A 21067-nucleotide genomic window follows, 5' to 3' on the forward strand; every position below is an offset into this window, starting at 1 on the left:
TGGGAAGTGTGCACATGGGACTCTACTAGTGAGTTTCACTACCCGTGTCACAGACAAAGAACTGAAAGGATGTCTGTCATTGAGGAATGACTGAACAAGTGGTGGCCTATGAACGTAAAGGAATGCTAATGTGCTATAAGAAATGACAAGCAGAAAGCTTTCAGAAAAACCTGAGAAGCCTTACATGATCTGATGCAGAGTGAGGTGAGCAGAACAGCCTTTTGTGCAGTGACCAACTCTGAGTGTCCGGGCTATTCTCATCAGCGAAGTGATCCAAGGCAGTTCAAAAGACGTAGGATGAAAAATGCTATCCACCTCCAGAGAGAGAGCTGATAGAGTCTGAGCACAGACTGAAGCAGAATTTTTTTCATTTTATTTTTCTTGCTTTCTCCCCGCCTCTCCACTGAAACATCACGAATATGGAAATGTTTCACATGATTTCACATGTGTAATTGATATCACATTTCTTACTTTCTCAATGGGTGAGGGAGGTGCAGGAGGGAAGGAGAGAGTCAGAACTCAAATTCTTTTTAAATGAATGTTAAAAATAAATAAATTTATTTTTAAAAATTAAAAACTTTAAAAAATAAATCATTGAGAAGAAAGTTAACAGGGAAAACTACAAGTCTAGAAGAAAGCTGAACCAATGCTAATAAGAATACATTATGAAGTTACTAGTTTGGATAGACAAAAATGTGGCTGGTGGTAGGTAGGTTTAGTGCGAGATGTTTCCATATAACCATAAAGATGCAAATATAAGCCCCCACCGTAATTATTGATGAGGATCCAAGCCTAAATTAGTGCTTAGAGTTAAATAACAAAGAATAAAAGGGGGGATCCACATGAAGCAAAGGATTACACTCATCTAGCTTCCCACCACCCCAGCAGGGACCTCTCACACCTCCACCTTGTGGCAATTGACTGTTCCAAGCTGCTCCTCTACCTTAGAACTTCTCTTTGCTCTCTCTGCTCTTAGCCAAGCTACTGACTACCATCTGCAGTGAATTTCTTCTCCACTGAGCTGTTGCTGTTGGGAATATGCGGCTCCTGGGAATCTTCTATGGCTTTAGCTCAGCCCCAGACTGCTTTAGCTCCTACAATTCAGTTAGTTAGAAGAGAGTCTTTAAACATTTCTCTCAAAACTGAATAATTATTTTTAATTCCTATCATACTCTGTTTTAGCCTACCTGAGTTCCTGTGAAATTGTCTGGGAGACTATTTAGAAAAAAAAAAATTGTGGACAGAGCTGGGATAAGAAGACTCTTCCTCCATCATAATGCCCCTTATCCAGAAGCAATACTGAAAAGAAGTAGGTAGAATGGGAGAAGCTGAGCTATCCCCAAATACCCCCAGCATTTCATTCTACTTCTATCACATAGGAAACTGGAAATAGATAATTATCAGTTACCAGTTAATTTGTTTTCTAAACAGTCTCCAATAGTTTTAAAGAACCTAGAATTTTAGAGCCAAAGGGACCTTGGGTCCACTTCCCTCTTAAACAAATAAGGTAACAAAGGAGAAGTAAAGTGATTCGTTCAAGGTTACTTGTGCAAAAAGAGACCAAAATGTAGAGCTAGGTCTTCTATATCCAACCCAGTGTTCTTTTCATTATACGGATTTGACTTCCCTTGCTGGCTCAAACCTGGCATCTCCATTGTACCAAAGACCACTGCTTTTCTGCCTCACTGTCTTTTGGTTTAAGTCAGAAAAGCACCACAGGAGGTTCTCTTTTTTCTGTCAAGCAAAAGCTGACGGGCTTCAAAGACACACAATTTACAACCGGGAGAAACAGAGAGAAATTTTCCCAAGGCTTCCATAAATGACTGCATTTATTAGATGTTTCTACCTTTGCATTCTTGAGTTTTTAAAGACATTTAATGAATGTCTACATTCATTTTTTATACTGGGGGCTGAAATTCCATCCGCATCAGTCTTTTCAGGGAGTACTGCATAACAAATATTTTAGAACAATGTTCAGTAAGATTTTTATCACATCCACAACTTCACAGACTTTACTATTTGCCCACCCTCGCCCTTCAAACACTGACTGCGAAGTGGCAGGAAACGTAAAGAGCTGGGAAAACGACAAAGAGCTAAGTCTAATCTAACGGCTGAGGGGATGTTTCCCCCACGTCCAACATGACGGCTGGGGTAGCTTTGTGCACCTGCGGCTGCCCCACCTTGTTCTCCCCGCACGTGGGCTCCCACCCTAACATCCCCCACAGCCAATAGGAAGAAGATCTCCGGCCCGGGCTCTTATGGACCAATCCCAGGGCCCGGGATCCTTCCCGACACCTGGACGGAGCTGCTTCTCGCCAGTTCTCCCACTTTGGGGCTCAGGAATGCCAGGAGCGTCTTGGCACCCGGACTGATGCCAGGCCCATGGTGTGCTGCAGACGAGGGCACCTGGACGCTCGCGCCCCGCCTCTCTTTGCGTCGCCTCGCTCCTCCCGCCGCCGGGACCTTGCCAGTCTCTGGCCGACTCCCCGCCCTCCAGGTGCCCAGGACGCGGGATCCCCAACTCCTCGGCCTCCTCCTTCCCCAGGCCGGGTTTCGGGGGCGCCGGCGCCGCCCCCATGGCGGTGGCTGAGCTGTACACGCAGGTAGGATGGGGGCATGGCGGGGGTCGGGGGGGAGCTGTTGATCCCAAATCGCTACGGGGCCCACGCCAATGCTGACTGTACCTGAGGCACCTGCCGGGGGAGGGGCGGGGCGGGGCGGTGCCAGGCCCGTAACAGGCCCGTGCACCGTACGGGTCCGTTGTGTTCCGAGCCTGGAACCCGGGTGCCAGCCGAGGACAGGAGTCCAGATGTGAACCTGCGGGTTCTCAGGGTTAACTCCGGGGTCTGGGCTAGCCCGAGGCCCCGGCCCAGGAAGGAGGAGGGCTGGCAGGAGCTGGGCAAGTCAGCTGGGTACTGCTGGGGCAGCCAAGGCCTGGCAGGGCCGCTGGAGGAGTGGCACGGACAAGGGTCCGACGCCCCCATCCCCCTTCTGTGGCTGCTCCTGGGGTCGCTCAGGTTCTTGCTGCCGTTTCCCCTGATCTGTGTCAAGTCCAACACACGTTTTTTAAGCCCTGGTCTATGCAAGGCGCCATGCAGGCTGGGGATACTGAGCCAGGGAAATGGAAATGAGGAACGGTAGCTGCCCTTAGAAAGCTTACATGCCACGGGGCAGTGGCTCCTCACTCCCTCTTCTCACAGTGGACAGCTCAGCCTCCAGGAATTTCAATATTTACGTATATGATATAAATACAGATCCACACCCATGCACACACATCTATGCAACACACAGCCATATGTATGTGTATGTGTGTATATGTATATGTATGTATGTTTGCTGGCACCAGCTTGTACCAGAACCAGTTGTTAAAATTTCAGTGTGAGTAGTTCGTTTTGTTTTCATTTGGTAAAGGAAAATAGGGCGAGTCAGGGTTTGATGTGTTTGGCTGATTATCTAGACTTGAGAAAGTAGAGAGAAAGTAATAAAACAAATTAAACTGAAGTGTGTTCTGCACTTTTGGAGAGCAGGTTGTTAAACATTTACCATATAACATATTCAGCTTCATTAAAAGTCTCAATTTAGACCCATGAGCCTGAATATGATGAGGAAATACAGGAAGCACAGTGGCGAGGCAACAGCACATCAAGGGTCAGAGGAGAACTAGTCTCAGGGCCTTACCTCCTGGAGGTACTTCAAAAGATTTCATTTCTAGATTAGATGAGCCCTGTTCTGGTATTCCATAGAGCTACCCATACCCTCTCAATTGTTAATGAAAGAGGAAGTGAAATGCTTCTGAGATTAGCTGAGTTGTTCATTTGAATAAATATTAATTCTCTCTCCACCTGAATGATCTAAAATCCCTGAAGATAACATTACGATAAGTGCAAGGAATTGTCCATTAGTGGTGCACTGGATAGAGCCCTGGGCCTAGAGTTAGGAGGATTCATCTTCCTGAGTTCAAATCTGACCTCAGACATTTACTACCTATGTGATCCTGGGCAAGTCACTTAACCCTGTTTGCCTCAGTTTCCTCATCTGTAAAATGAGCTGGAGGAGTGAACCACTCCAGTATCTTTGCCAAGAAACCCCAAATGATTTGGGCTCGCCAAGAGTCTCCACAGGACGGAAATGACTCAACAATCACATAGGCTAGAAGATACAAAGACAAAAGGAAAAAGTCCCTTTCTTCAAGGAACTCTGTCTGATAAGACACATTATACTTTGGACAAGTAAATACAAAGTAAACACATGACCAATTTTGGTGGGGTTAGGAAAGGTCTTACAGGAAGTAGTGCTTGGCCGAACTAGGAAGAGAGCTCGAGATTCTAAGAGGCAGGAGTCAGTATATTCCAGGTACAGGCCTGTGCAAAGCCAAGGATGGAGGCCAAAATGTCGTTTACGAGGGACAGTAGGTTAGCCAGTTGGATAGAGAGTATGGAGTTCCTGAAAGGGATTAATGTATAAGAAGTGTGTAAAGGTAGACTGAGCCCAAGTGGTAAAGTTCTTAAGTGTGTTCTGTGCTTTTGGAGGGCAGGTTGTTAAACATTGTTTTAAATGCCAAATATGGGAGTCGGAATCTGATCCTACAGATAATTGGGAACCACTGAAGTTTATTTTGATAGGAAAGTCACATGTCAGTCCCATGTTTTAAGAATATCATTTTGCCACTGTGTGGAGGATGGACTAGAAAGGGGGGTATATCTCCTCCCACAAGAATATTGATTAGGAGTCTATTTAGGGTTAGGGTTAGGGTTAGAATCGAGGCGCATTTTTAGAATCAAGGGTTAGAATTGAGCGCATTTAGGGTTAGGGTTAGGGTTGATGAGGGTCTAAACCAGAGAGGTGGATATGTCAAGGGAAAGATGGGGGTGCCTATTATAGATGTTGTGGCAAGAGAATCAACAGGACTTGATATCTCACCATTTGGTTCATTTTAAATTATATTTACATATAGAACTGTGTGATTATTTATTGCCTTACTTGCCTTAAACTATCATGTTGTATCTCTGCCTTTCAAAGCCAAACTTCTAAATGAAGCCATTTACTCACTTTCTCCACTTATTTTCCTCTCAATCACTTGTTGATCTTTTGCAGTATGGTTTCCAGTCTGATCACTCAACAGAAAATGCTTGATTCAACGTTACCAGTCATTTCTTAATTGTCCAATCCAATAGCCTTCTCTCGATCCTCATCCTTCTTGACCTCCCAGCAGCACTTTATACTGATTACTCTCTCTCTCTTGTGTTGGTTTTCTTGCTACCTGATTGCCGTTTCCTGGTCTGTTCTGATGGATCAATTAACATGCATTTATCAAGAGCTTATTATGTGCCAGTATGCTATATGCTGGGGATATGAGTACAAAGAATGAAGCAAGCCCTACTTTCAAGAAGCTTTCATTCAACCATCCATATCCTGTTCCCTAACCACGAGTGTGCTACCATGCTCTATCCAATACCCTTCTCTCTCTTTACATTCTCCCTTGATATCCTTATCAGATCCCATGGGCTCAGTCATCAGATTATACAGACCACTATATCCACACCTGATTTTTCTTTTGAGCACTGGGCCCTGCAGCACCAATTGTAGTAGACATCTTGAACTAGATGTACCTTAGGCATTTTAAACACAGTATATCCAAAACAGAACTGATTATCTTCCAATCATCTGTCTTAGGTCTGTCCTCTGGAAAGATATGAAATCTCATTTTCTTTCCATCTGATGGCCTTTCAGTTGTAAACAAGTTAATCAGTTCAACATGCATTTATTAAATGCCTCTAAAGAACGAGGCTAAATTTACAAGGACCCAGGTATACCAGGACCCAGCATGGAAAGGGGAGAGATTATAATGAGGCAGACCAGTTAGGAAGTCATTGCAGAATATGATGTTGAAGTTGCAAATCTAGGTCACTAGAAGAATGGAGATACCTTCAATAGAAATAGGAAACTTTGGAGGAGTGGTAAGTGAGGAGATGATGACTTCTGCTTTTATGGTATTGAGTCTGATATCCTTTGGGATATCCAAATGGAAATGGCTAACAGCCATTGGGCATCTAGGTGGTGTAGTGAATAGAATGCCTGGCTGGAGTCAGGAAGACTCTTTTCCTGAGTTCAAATCTGTCCTTAAACTCTTAGCTGTGTGACCCTGGGAAAGTCCTTTAACCCTATTTCCCTTAGTTTCTTCATCTGTAAAATGAGCCAGAGAGGGAAATGGCAAACCAATCCAGTGCCTTTGTCAAGAAAACCCCAAATAAATAAATAAAATTAAAAAAAAATAAAACCCCAAATTGGGTTTGTTGGGAGAGTTGGGACTGAATGACAACAATATATGGTGATAAAAGAGAGAGGATAGGACTGGTTGTAGCATTTATGAAATCACCTCCCTAGAGATGCTAACTGAACCCCAAGGGAGTGGATGAGATTATGATGAAGAGAAAGTGAGAGAAAGTAAAGAAGACCTAGGACAGAACCTTAAAGGATGTCCCCCACCACCAATCAAGGGACTGAACAAGAGTGATGATCCAGAAAGGATTTTGAAAAGGGAAGATTAGGTCTCCCTTAACTCTTTTTCCCAGGCTCATATTGCATGACTTCCAGACCTCTCACCATCTCAGTCACCCTTCTCTGAAAATGTTCCAGTTTGGTCTCATAACTGGACCCATTGCAACAGATATGCTCTGAAATCTGCATACAGTAGAATTATACCCTCTTTGTTGGATTGGAGAGACACGCACCTCTAGAATAAGGACAGTCCAAGGTATTGGGCCATTGAAGATAATGATAGGCAAAGCAGTAGAGTGACTGCTCCCTGGGAATGACTGTTAGCTAGGAGGTCCAGGAACAAAACAGATTTTTGTTTGAAGTAAGAATCTGAATGTTCAGAAATACCTACCATGACTCCATCAAGGAATCTGTCAAAATATCAACGGAGAGACAAAGTTAACTCTCAACAACCAGTCACCAGCTGACATCAATTGTCTTATCAGCATCCTCTGGAAATGATTCTTCAGTACACCTAGGTGCTTTATCAGTGAGCCCCAGTATAGTACACAAAGCTGTTATGAAAGACTGTCAAGGGATTCTTAAAACCCAGATGCATGATGTTTAAGGAATTCCCCTGAATTACTCATGTTTTACCTCTAAAAAAAAAACTATGCCAAGGACTATCTCATACAGCCCATTTATTTTAGAGATGAGGAAACTGAGGCAGAAGGAAGGGACTTGCCCAAGGACCCACAGAAAGTATCAAAGGTGGGATTTGAACCCAGACCATCTTACTTCAGAGCCAAAGTTCTTTAATCTGTATAAAGATTAATGGATTTCCATTCTGGCTTTTCAAAGCACTTTTCTGATTTTTAGGTAATGTTAAAAAAAAACTCTAGAGTCATGTTTTGAATTACTTATGAAAAGCGCACACTCAGCATTTTTTTGTTGCTACTAATGTGAAATGTTATTCAGGTCTATGGTTGCAAAAAAGAAACTTGCTTGTACTCAGGTTTGGAAGATTCATTATTTTATTAAATCTATCACTTCCAGGAAGTTAATTTAAGCCATTCTAGAGGAGCTCTTCACACACTCATATCAAATGATTCTTTTGAGAGTGAAAACAAAGGGAGAAATTATTCCTGGAAAAGCAGGGTTGAGGGTGCATGTGGGTGTGTTGGTCTTACCTGACAACACATTGATCCCCAAGGTGCTATAGTGAGGGAAGAATTTGACCATTTACAAAACCCTGCTCTAAGCAAACTGCTTTACATTAATTCTTTACAGGAGTATTCCGGGGAGGGGCAAAGGGGGAAGCTCTTTTATTTTCTTCTTGGTATGTTGCTTCTCCATATCACGTAGAGAGGCCCAGTCAAGTCATGGACAGAACCTCAAAACTAGAAAGACTTGACAACCTGTGACACGCTGACTGTGTGACTCTAGGGAAATCCTTAATCTTTCAGTGTCTAGGCAACTCTCTTAAGACGAGTTTCAGGAAAGGTGCCAATCTGCATTGGTGGAGGAAATTCTTCACCAGGGATGCCCTCTACTAGTGAAATCATCATAGGTCCAGTCCCCATCTCCACCATTTATGCCTGTGTTTTGTGGGCCAACCTTTCTCATATGTTCTAATTCGATGAAAGAATCAGATATGCTCTGAAATCTGCATATAGCAGAATTATACCCTCTTTGTTGGATTGGGGAGACACTCATCTCCAGAATGGAGAAGGGATGTCTTGTAAATAACTGATCCTGATCTTTGCATGGACAATATTGACCCATCACATCTCAAATGTGCATCATCAATTCTTCTCCATATATGCAAATGAATGAATCATCTCCTTGTGGGTAGGAGAATGTAATGGAGGGAGAGAGATGAATGGGTGTAACTTGAGTAAACAATGCCCTGTGTTTACTTACAAGGTGGGGTTGCAGTCATATTAATCTAAATTAACTAGTTGCATTTGCAAATGGAGGCACCAGAAACTGCAAAGATATAGTCCAGCTTTCTAGGGGGAATCTAGGCCAGTGTCCCCACTCAGAAAACTAAGTAAATTTACCTTGGAATACTGACGGCCTTTAGGCACCCCTTCAAACCATGTCCACCAGAAAATTTAATCAAAGTGGGGGGAAATAAATACAAAAGTATTGCTTTGAGTGCAGGCACATTTAGCTCTTCAGCTAACAGTTGTGATTTAGACTTGGGCTCCATTCACCGATCACATGGTTTAAGTAGTGAATATTGACAAAGCCAGTCAGGCCATGTTGTTGTTCAGTCATCCTTCAGTTGTGTCCGACTCTTGGGGTTTTTGTGGCAAAGATACTAGAATGGTTTGCTATTTCCTTCTCCGTCTCATTTTAGAGATGAGGAAACTGAGGCAAACAGACATGCCCAGAGTCGCACACCTAGTAAATGTCTGAGGACACGTTTGGACTTAAGAAGATGAGACTTCCTGACTTCAGACCAGGTGCTCTGCACCACCTAACTGCCCTAATTAGATCATACTGAGGATGTTTCAAAGTTTCTCCCAGTTTAAAGGTTTTCCTGAGCATGAAATAAACGGATATTTCCAGGCTGTAACCAAACATTATTATCTATACAAAATTAGTTTCATTAGAACATTGAAGGGAATTATGACCTTGCCAATGACCTCCTGGTTCAGAATTTTGATGGTCACCAAATACCGGTATTTTTATAAAGCTTATTTGATATATGCTATGCCAGCAATATAGGAAGGCATTGTAGTGAAGTAGAGAGCTGGCCTCTGGAGTCAGGACAACTTGGGTTCCAGGTCCACTTCTGACACAGACTGAGCAGCTAACTTAACTAGTCTTCCCCATTAAGATAACGTTCCATTTACTCTGTATGTATCTAATTTTTTTGTGTGGTTGTTTAGTCCTTTTCAGTCATGTCCAACTCTTCATGACCCTTTTTGGGGTTTTCTTGGCAAATACTGGAATGATTTGCCATTTCCTTTTCAAGCTCATTTTACAGATGAGGAAACTGAGGTAAACATGGTTAAGTCACATGCCCAGGGTCATGCAGCTAAGACCAGATTTGAACTTCCTGACTCTGGACACACCACTGTATTTACTGTACTACCTAGCTGCCCATGTATCTTATATCTTTATTTCTATTGATTTATGTGTTGTCTTCTCTATTAGAATTCAATTTCCTTGAGAGCAGGAACTGTTTTTGCCTCTCTTTTTTTGTACCTTCAAGGGCTTAGCACAATACCGGGCACACAGTAAACACTTTAAAATGATTGCTGCCCAGATTAATTGTTTGGCACCTCAGGCATCTGTCTTTAAGACTGTACATTGCACAACAGTTTACCTATCTGCTTTGATGGAGGGTGTTTTCTCACTGGGGAAATAGACAAACATACATGTAGCAAGTCTGGCAGCATGCCCCTCTCAGAGTTCTGTGGGCACCATTAAGAGGTTGGGTGTCACTTCTGTAATGCTACTGGCTCAATCTCAAATTCCAGGGTGTTTCCTCTCCCCCCCCCCCAATTAGCTGACAGTGACCAGTTACTCCAGTTCCATTTAACCTCAGGGTTCTTAGCCTGAAATCCATGGAAATATCCAATTGTTTCATGCTCAGGAGAACCTTCAAACTGGGGAAATTTTCATTTATCTCCATTTAGCCTAATTGACTTCCTTTTCATATACTTGAATTTAAACTATGTGACCTATGAATGGAACCCTCGTCTAAATTTTAATAGCCACGTCTACTATTTAGTAGACAAGCTCAATGCTGGGGTGCTGTGTTTACACTCCAAGCAATAATTCTGTATCCCACCCCCCACACTTTGGCTAAATTGTTCTTGTGGACAGTTTGAAGGAATGCCTGAAGTCTGTATCCCAGGGTAAACTAGCATCAGTTTCTGAGTGGGGAAAACAGCTTCTTCCCTGTCTACATTCCCCCCAAAAATTTGACAATATTCTTTCAGGGGTTCTATGACTTTGAATGGGAGAAAATATGTCTTTGTTTTCAATAACCTATAACTGAAGTTTAGCATTTTCTTAAATTATCAAATTTTTTTAAAAAAATATGATTCTGATGAGAGGCCCATAGGCTTCTTACCTCAATGTCAAAGGAGACCATGATACTCAAAAAAACTAATGACTCTTAATTTGAACACAAAATGTTCATTAGCTTTTACAAATGGACATTTACTTGTAAGATATGGTAAGAACTGAGTTATAAACATTCCCTCAGACACTTCAGAACACATTCTCTCCTCAGCCGCTTCAGTCTCAGGAGATAGTTGACTCCAACTGAATGCAGTTTCTACAGAGCTTTGGGTCTCATCAAGTTCTGGTCCACATTGGCTTTCACTGCTGGTAGAGGTTCATCTCATCTATGGCTGGGCTGGGTATTGGAGGTTGCTCCTTGTTACTCTGGTCCTCAGAGCTAGACTCCATATCTAACTTGGCATGGACTCCATTCTGGAACTCCTTGTGGCTTATTTCCTGGGCTTTTTGAAACTCAAAAGGTCATAGTTTCCAGTGTTCCTTACCTAAAATGAAAGAACAAAACACTGAGGCAATGTATTGCCTTCAACTGAAGAAGGGCCAAGATCTCTTCCCTTATGACATTGTCTGTCTCTCTTACTGGAATACCTCCCAGCAGAAAGAAGTCAACTGAACAGAAGTGATAGGTTTTGGTTGATTAGTACCGTTTGACTAGTGTCCAGTCCTGTTTACACAACTGCAGCCAATCAAAGAGGCTCCTGTTCACTTTCATGTGAGCCTGTCAAAGCCAGTTACAGAATGTCTCCATGTTCTCCGACGTCCATGCAGCAATTGTATCTGCCAAGCACTTACCAAGGTTGGGCTCCTTAGGAAGTCTCTTGGTTACATTTATGATGTTTCCTCAGATTCATCTAGGACTCGGGGTAATAGGGTCTAATCTCCTGTTAAGTCGATGGATAACAAGATTGTTGATTGTCCTTCGTCCCCAAAGAGGACCAATGATAGGGTCATAGACAATATAGCATGTATTAAGGGCTTACTACATGCCAGGCTCTGTGCTAAATGCTGAGGATACAAATGCAAGAAGCAAGCTGTACCTTGTCCTCAAGGAACTTCAATTCTAATGGGCAAGACAGCTCATAGAAGAGCTGGAATGGGTATCACCTATGAGTAGCAGCAACCTGTTTGGAAATGGTGGTCAGGGAGTACAATGGAGTTCTGGTTCAGGCAAGATAAGGTGAAAGACCACCTATCAAAGCCCTCAATGGTTCCCAAATCAGATTCCGTGGTTACTGGAGGAAGGGAAAGAGGGGGAAACAGTTTTGGCTGGCATGTAGTTGACATCCCATGAAGCAAGTGATCTTGAAGTGGGATATAAGGAGCTCCCTCAGCAGCTGTGAGCAGTTCTGTGGTGTTTTTCATTTCAAGCACTTAAAAAAAAAACAATCCTGAGTTTTGTAACCCAACTGTGAGAAGATGATGATATTACAATGATTTTTAGCTTAGTTAGGGGGAAATTGAGGAAGGGAATTTGTTGCCCAAGAAAACAGGAATATTTATCCCAATGGAGAGATGAAAAGGGATTCTCTCTTTCCAATTTTGTTTGTATGCTGTGTTCACCTATTTATGTATCTGTGTGTGTGTATTCATTATATGTGTATGTACCTGAATGAGTGGCAGATTATTTTTAATTAGCTTATGTTATTTGACTTTTTTCACTGACTAAGCATTAATTTTCCCTTCTTCCCACCTTTCCCCCATTAGAAAAAAGACAGATAAAGCCCTTTAATAAATAGAAAGTCAAGAAAGCCAAATTTTTACATTGCCCATGTCCAAAAACCATATGTCTCATTCTGTATCTTAACTGCATCATTTCTCTGTCAGGAATTAAGTAGCATGCTTCCTCGTGGGTCTTCAAATTGTGGTTACTCTTTGCATTGGTGTTTCTAAGTTCTCTTAATTAAGTCTTTACATTTGTCTTTACAATACTAAATTGCTGTATAAATTATCCTCTTCCCTCTGCAACCGTTCATACAAGTTTTTGCCTTTCGTTAAAAACCATCCCTTTCATTTCTTGTAACATATTATTCAATTACCCCCATGACACAAGAAAATAGGTCAACCATTACCCAATCAATGGACCTCCCTATTAGTTTCCAATACTTTGGCATAAATATTTCTGTACATGTGGGTTCTTTTGCCCTTTCTTTGACCTGTTTGGGAAATGAATGGTAAATTTTCCAAATTCAACTTTATCCCTGGAAAATTTGCTTTCTAATTGCTCATTTACTTTGTTATCTATTCTGTTTTGATTTAACTGAATTGTTGGCATACTCTGTATCCCTCCAGTACACTTGTCCCTTTCTTGTTTTATTCAGTTCAACAAGAATTATTAATCACCTACCATGTGTCAGGCACTGAGGATACAAAAGCTCAACTGAAAATGATCTCTCCCCTCAAAGAGCTTATAGTTTACCAAAGTGTAGCATATACATCAGTCAATCAATAAACATTTATTAAACGCCTACTATCTGCCAGCATAGGGAGTGGAGGCTAGAGTCAGAAAGATCTGAGTTCTAGTCTAGCCCCAGACACTTAGCAGCTGTGTGACCCTAGGCAAGTCACTTAATCTCTGTTTGTCTTAATTTACTGGAAAATGAAATGGCAAACCCGTCCAGTATCTTTGCTAAGAGAATCTCATGGACAGTATTAACATAACTGTCATGAACAGTCACACATGACTGAACAACAACGATATGCCAGGCACTGTTCTAAGCACTGGGGATACAAAAAGAAGCTTCCTGCCCTCAAGGCGCTTACAATCTAATGGGGGAGACAACATGAAACACATATATATAAGACAAGCTCTTTACAGGATACTTGGGGAATAATTAAAAGAAGGAAGGCCCTAGAATGAAGAGGGGTTGGGGAAAGCTTCCTATGGAAAGTGGAGTTTTAGTTGGAACTTAAAGGAAGCCAGGGAAGTCATTAGTCAGAGTGGAGGAGGGAGAATATTTCATGCATGGGGGACAGCCAGAGAGAATGTTCAGAACCAAGAGATGGAGTGTCTTGTTTGTGGTACAGCTGGGAGACCAGTGTCACTGGATCAAAGAGTGCCTGTAGACTAAGCTGTAAGAAGCACTGGAAAAGATACATGGATAAGGTAGGTACCTAGATAACACAATACAAAGTATATACAAGCAATTTCATTGTATGGGAGGGGAAAGCTAATGTTAGGGGAGGGGAGTAAATAGGGGAAGAGGTGGCCCATGACCTGAGCCTTGAATGGAAAAATGGATTCCAAGAGAAGGGGGTGAGAAGGAAGAATACTCCTGGCTTGGGAGACAGCTGGAAGGCACTGTTAGAGGCAGAAGGTGTGTGGTGAAAGGGTCTGTTTGGCTGGTACACAGAACATGTGATGAGAAATGTCTGGAAAGATAGGCAAGAGCAGCATTGAGAAGACTTGATGTATTTCAATTGTTACGTGCACATCCCCTCTCCCTTACTAGATTGGTGGCTTCCTGAGTATCAAGAGAGATCCTTTTAAAACTTATTTTTTATGTTTCTCTTAGTGTCCAGTATCATACTTTAAGTATAATGAACCTAAATATTTTATTATTTCCTGGAAGGACAGTGTGAATAGGCATCCTTTTAGAGCAGGGGTCCTTAACTTTTTGATGTACCATAGAGCCCTCTGGCCTTCTGGCAAAGCCTTTGGATCCTTTGTCAGAATAGTCTTTTTAAATAATTGAGAGAAATGCTAAATTTTAATTGGATGCTAGTGAAAATAAAGATGTATTTTCCCCTCTCCCATCCAAATTCACAGACACATTAAAATCTATCCATGGACCTCTTGTCAAGAATCCCTGTCACAGAAATAGATTAGCTTGACAAGTGATCTTGGCAGTGGGGTGAGGAGCAGGAAGACAGGATGAGGAAGCTAAATAACTTTATGGTATGGCTTTGTTCTATATTTTGAGCTTTTTTCAAATTCCCTGAATCTTAGGAAGGTCTGCATTTGAATGTAAATACAAAAAGGCTGTGATTTGCCAGTTGTTCAAACGTTTTCAATTGTTTTCAGTCATGTCTGACTCTGTATGACCCCATTTGAAGTTTTCTTGGCAAAGCTACTGAAGTGGTTTGTCATTTCCTTCTCCCGCTCATTTTACAGATGAGGAAACTGAGGCAAACATGGTTGAGTGACTTACCCAGGATCACACAGCTGGTATAAATATCTGAGGCCAGTTTTGAATCCAGGAACACTAATCTTCTTGCCTCCTGGCCCAACCCTCTGTCCAATGTGCTACTTAGCTGTGACTTGCCTACCTGTGGAGTATTTTGAGATCACTAGCCAGGAGCTGGGCTGAGAACTTGGTCCTCTCTGTGGCATGAAATAGCATATGGCAAGTGTGACATTGAGCAAAATGGTCCCTAATTGAAGGAACTCTAAATGATCAATGTAATCACTGAATTCTTATGGTATGGTTTTGTCCACACCAATCCATGAGTTTTTAACCATTTCTTCAAACCAGATTTGGTGTTTGACGTAGGAGTTCAAATTCTCAGTTAACTTTCACATCTCCTTTTCTATCTGTCTAGTTGTTCCTTTTAAGGAGTTATTTTCTCCAGTTAGGTTTTGTACTTCCTTTTTCATTTGTCCAATTGCCCTTTTAAATTCTTCGTGATTTCTTTTCTTTTTCATATTTTTAAAGCAATCGGTCAGTTTTTCTTCTATTTCTCTAATTTGGCTTCTAAAATCCTTCCTGAGCTCTTCCAAAAGGCTCTTTGTGCTTCAGACCATATTCCCTTCTGAAGTTTCAGGTGGGAGTACAATCTCACTGCTGACCTCTTTGGTATTTGTGTTTTGGTCCTTGTCCCCATAGAAAGATTCTATGGTCTTTTCTTTTCTGCTTTGCTTCTTACTCATGATAATCATTCATTTCCTTGCTTTTAAAATAGATCTCTGCATCTAGGGCACAGCGGGCTCTGTCCCACATTTCTTGTGCCTAAAACTTGAGGCTTTGTGTGTTGTGGCCTCTGCTTCTTTCAAGTAGAAGCTAAAATACCACAGCTTACCTGGTGCTGAGCTAGCTGGTGTTGGAAAGCAGAGACCAGGTGAGGTCTTTTTGGGTTTCCCCACAGTTGCCCAGGAGCTAGCTGTGTTGTGTGGGGGAGGGGTGGTTTGACCACAGGGGGTCTCCTCTGCTGAGCTAGAGCATAGGCAATCTCAGTGGTTGGTGATCCCATCTGTGCTAGTATCTTCTTGATTCCCCTGGAGTGCTGAGGCATGCCTGGGGTCCTGGTGTTGTCAGTTGCTGACTTCACCTCCCTGGGGCTCAGTATCTTCTCCAGTTTGTTGAGGTGGGGCTGTCTAGGACAGCTCTGATCCTGCACTGGTCCCCTTCAGCCATAGCAAGAGGGACCCTCCTTAGTGATCTTCCTAGCCTCACATGCTAAGAGTCTGTTTACCCCTTCAACTGCTCTCACTGTTCCAGGCTTTTTCCTGTGGAGATATTCTCTGGGCTAGTCAAGATCAACAAGGGGAGGGAGATAGCAATTACCAATCACTCCACCATCTTGGCTCCCAGAACCAGAAATCCTCTCCAAATCCTCATATTATCTAATTTGTTTGGATCCCACAGAAGCACTGAGACCCCCAAAATCTCAGGCCTTTCCCCCGGAGGTTCTGCCAATTGGTACAGTTTAGTCATAGCAATACTATGCAGTAGTATGTATTTATCTCCTTCCCTGTTTCCCCCTTTCCTGCCTCCTAGCCCTCAGTTAAGTTTGAAGAAATAAGCTTCTGGAGATATTACAGGACTGTCCATCTTGGTGGCCTCTGGGAACCTATAGTCACCTCCTGGGAATACTTCTTGCTTATGCCAGGATCTAAGGTTTCATGATGGGAATGCCTTTTGGCCACCCCATGCCCATTGATGCCAACTCTTTGGCTAACAACAGCAGGTTTATAGAAAACTGTAAGCTTTGTAAAGTATTTTCCTTGCAGCAGCCCTTTGAGGCTGTAGAATAGGTGACCTTGACTCAGGATGGTCCCTTCTTAATTTAGGGAATGAAATGGGACATCAAGAGGTTAAAAAAGGAGGTTTGTTAGTCACAGTATAGAAAAGATATTCAGTGAGGATACTGCAGCATTTAACTTGGACATATGCTTAATAGTTCACTTGTGATCTGGTCACCAGGTCAGGGTGTGGTGACCTCCAGGGCCTTGGATATCTACCATCCACTGAGTCTAAAGGATCCGGATTCTATGTGTATCTGTCTTTTTATACTCTTATATAACCAGCAAGCTGAATATGACCAAAAGGAAGTTGCATTTATGTGGCTTGAGCCTTTGCCCCCTAGGTCAATCAAGTCTTGGGGAGAGTTTCTTTGCCTTTTAGGGAAGGAGCTAGCCTAAGCTACATGGGGAGAGGGAAACCCTGAGTGTGTAATCCTATCACAGAAAGGTAGTACAAATATTATTATCTCCCTTTTACATGTGAGAAAAGTGCAGCTGAGAGTGGTTGTGACTTGCTTGCAAGTGTGATTCAGAAACATGTCTTTGGCCAAGTCTGGCATTCTTTCCGACAGGAGGCTATTCTGCCTCTCATGGAGTGGCTACACCTCTGGGTGGTAGCTACCCAATCAAAGAGAATTGTTCGCTCTGCCAGGTAAAATTGTAAAGTGATTCAATTGTTTTCTTTGACAACTGCTACTTAACCTTTCTCGTTCCTTCTTACTCCTCTTAATACTTCTTATACATCCAGTGTCCTCACGATGCTACTTCTGTAAGATCACCAACCTCCTCTTCTTTCAACTCCTCTGTTCTAGCGCCATTCCTCCATCCTCTTGGGTACCCATTGATCAACTGTCTACTTCCCCTTTTCTTTAGCATCTGGGATATTTTATCAGCTTCTCTCAGATCCAGTAGTTAATAGGCTTGGTCATGGCCAGAGGGGATAGCCCCAGATCCATGTGGAATTCCATCTGCTCTTTGGGGATTTCATATAATTGCTAACAAAATGCAAAATAATTTAATTTTTATTTGTTCACTCCCTGATTAGGTTTAACCATTTGTTAGAGTCTGAGTTCTCTAGCCTAAACCAGGAAGGAAAGCTCCTAGCCAGTTTACTTCTGTGAAATTAGAACAATCAGAGCTTTACCCTAGTTGAATACTAACTGTGTCCAGAACACAAGGAAATGAGCATGTCTGGGTTGATCACAGATGTTTTATGTGAAGAGAAAACAAGATAAAAAATAATAAAAGACATAACAAAAGAACAAGTCATACTGGATACCTGTTAAATAAGCAAATGGAAGGAGAATTGGAGAAACTTTTGTGCAATTTCCTCACTGTTCTCACAGAGGGACAGAGATCTCCCAAGCGAAACGGTCATCCACTTTGTCATTACATGGGAGTCTGAAGGTTCTGTCTGTCTGTCTCTGTTTGTCTTGCTACTTCTTTTGCTCTCTCTTTCTTCCCTCTTCTCAGAAGTTGCTACTCACACACAGGTAGTGACTTCCTAGACCTTTCAAGTTCTCACAAGGTCCTCTATTAACAGAAGGAAATAAAGAGAAACAAAGCAGTCACAGCCCCCACCAAAGCTCATTTGCATAAATCCTCCAATCCTATCTGACACATGGGCTTGTTCACCATGACCCTAAGGCAGTGTTGGACTGTGTCTCTATTCCTGCCTGGAGTAGAGAAGCCAACATCATCTAGGAACATCAGCTAGGATCTGCCACATTCTTGTCCCAGGAACAGGGTGAGGTACATGAATGAGAGGGGCCTCTCAGGGTATTTCGCATTATATCAGAAGACCAAACCTTTTCAGCAGCAGATCACCAAACAGCCAGAAGTAGGGCCCCCATAGCCTCCTACATTATTGATTAGAACTAGACAGAAAATAGCTACACATGCTCTGTATGACCCACTGGGAAGAGCAAATGACCTTGTCACAGAAAAAAACGGATTAACATGAGAAGACCTTGATTGAGATTTCAGTAGCTCCAACCAGCCTTATTTAAACAAGCTGTCAACTCTGAAAAGCAGAAATGGAGACTCATTCTGACTTTATTCTTTCTTAGAGCAGTTTAACCACTGTGAGCCTTAAGGAGGTGAATGATGGGAGAAACAGATGACTACGGACATGGATTTGGTTAGGAATTAGAGACTGAGATGGAGTGCTGCAAATGACTTCTCTTCCAAGAGGAAGAGTTCTATATTGTTGGTTAAATAATGTCTATTGTATTTGAAAATTATGTCATGTGTTTTCTTGTAAATAGTAAAGCGTGGTGGATTTTTTCCCTATCTTATTGAGTTAGCAGATGTGAATAAGAATTAAAGTTGTCTCCAACTAAATAATTGCTGTTTTGAAGTTTAAAATGCCATGAATAGTTGGAGGAGCCAATCTCTTGCAGCCAGAAAGTTGTCATCCATTAGGAATAAGAATTTCCCTGTCCCAAGTATACTTCCAGAAGGATTGTACTGCATTTGCTAATGGCAGATGTGATTGCCTGTTAGGGATGGGTTGGTTGCTTTTCATGTGACCGATTTAGTTACCCTGATGTGATAGAAAATCAAGGCATATTTTTAATGTTTAGGGCAACTGACATTGCCTTAAGCCAACTTTTCTATGTTAGTCCTTGTTTTCAGAGGGCTTTTCATTAATCATTAATAAGCCAAAAACCCACACGTCACAAACTGAGTTAAACCCATTAACAAGTGTCTAAGTAAGCGAAACTGGCTTATTCCATCAAGAATCAAATTGTAAACCAAGAAGGAAACATAAAAACTTATTATATTTAGTTCATCTCTTTCATTTTACAAATAAGGAAACTGAAACCCCAAAAGAGAAGAGATTCAGTCATGTCCATGGAATATGAATAGTTTTTTTTGAAACTAGGAAAGTATTTGAACATAGTTTTAGAGGAAAAAATCTTTAAGAATGGTTCTGATCAAGTTCAGTTAATTATTTCAGGACTGCCCTGAAATGCTATGATTCAAATTTGGTCTTTTCTAATATCCTTTTAATATTCTGATTTCCTTTGTTGTTAGTTTTTCCTGCCCAGACCTCAAAATTACTCATATTTCTTTTGTATATACTTTGGATTTAATTATCTGCTGACGTATTGTACCCATCCACCAGTAGAAGGTAAGCTCCTTGAAGGGTAGGGACTATTCGTTTTTGTCTTTAACCCAAGCTATTAACACGTGTTCCTAGTTCACAATTAGTCCTTAATGAATCCCTGTTAAATTGAATTGATATTAGAAAAAATATTACAGGAAAAGCCACCGTCAACATGGTCATTACATTACTGCTAACCCAAAATCATTCCAGCTTTTTCCACATCCTGTTTTAGAGAAGGAAAAATAGAAAGTATGAGAGAAAGGGACCATCGAGGTCATTAAGTTCAATCCCATCGTTTTACTGATGTGGAAACTGAAGGTTAAATGACTTACCCATAGTTACACAACTAGTCAGTAGTTGATCAACCAGTAAATATTTAGTAAGAGCCTACTACATGCAAAGCGCTATGCTAAGCAGTGGGGATATCAAAAAAGGAAAGGGTGAGTCCCTGTCCTCAAGGACGCAACATGCAAACAAATGTGTACAAAAGAGCTACAAACAGAATAAATAGGGAATAACAGGGAAGATGCGAGAATTAAGAGGATCTGGGGAAAGTTTCCTATAATAGGTGGGGTGTTGGTTGAGACTTCACAGAAGCCAGAAGATCAGCTGTTGGAATGTTCCAGGCATGGGGGACAGCCAGGAAAAATGCCCAGAGCTGTGAGGTGAAGTGTCTTGTTCATGGAACAGCCAGAAGACCAGAGTCACTGGATCGAAGAGTATATATCTATGATTTAGGTGTAAGAAGACTGGAAAGGTAGGAGGGGCTAGGTAATGAAGGGCTTTGAATGCAAACAGGGCATTCTGTGTTTTATCCTAGAGACAATATGGAACCAAAGGAGTTTATTGAATAGGGTTGCTGTATTTTTTAAATTTTCAATATGACCAGCTTTTGCCTCACCTGACTTTTTTTTTAAGTGATGGGAGAATTCACTTCCCTTATTCTCTGAGTTCATTTGTTCTGGGAAGGAAGATGGGACAGTGGCAGTGACAGTATTGGGGGCTCCTTTTTATGATTATAAAGGCTAGAGAAAAGTATTGAGTAGTAGCAAATAGTGAATCTACCTGATAGTCAGGAAGACCTAGGTCCAATTCCACCTTTGACATATACTGATAGGGATACCTTTGCTATGTCCTAGCAGTGGGCCAAATCACATAATGTCTTAACCTTTCTAAGAGTAAATTGAGGGATTTGATCAGTAATGGTAGAGGGATTTTTTCACTAGACACTCCCTATACCAGTAGTGTCAAATTAAACTAGAAAGGAGAGAGACATACGTTAGGATCCCCATTGGCCATGTGTTGATTTATAAAACCACACATATTTTTATGTACCTATCTATTTACATATACACATGTATGTATTTGCATATATATAAATTAATACATCAACACATTAAAATCAGATAGGAACTTCATTTTAATCCATTTCATATGGGCTTGAGAGTGTTATGCACCAAAAGGGGGCAGGTTTG

The 21067-nt window shown here is 41.7% G+C and overlaps 1 protein-coding gene across 1 annotated transcript in view; it reads left to right on the plus strand.

Moving 5' to 3' along the window:
* The first annotated feature begins 2258 nt into the window (after positions 1–2258).
* MYO5C (myosin VC) overlaps positions 2259–21067 on the plus strand; it is a 145810-nt gene continuing 127001 nt past the window's right edge. The window contains exon 1 of the mRNA XM_072622955.1: positions 2259–2603. Within this exon, the coding sequence (XP_072479056.1) occupies positions 2577–2603 (27 nt within the window). The 5' untranslated portion in view covers positions 2259–2576. The remainder of the gene's footprint in view (positions 2604–21067) is intronic.

The sequence above is a fragment of the Notamacropus eugenii genome, chromosome 7 (assembly GCF_028372415.1).
Source record: "Notamacropus eugenii isolate mMacEug1 chromosome 7, mMacEug1.pri_v2, whole genome shotgun sequence".
Classification (NCBI taxonomy): Eukaryota; Metazoa; Chordata; class Mammalia; order Diprotodontia; family Macropodidae; genus Notamacropus; species Notamacropus eugenii.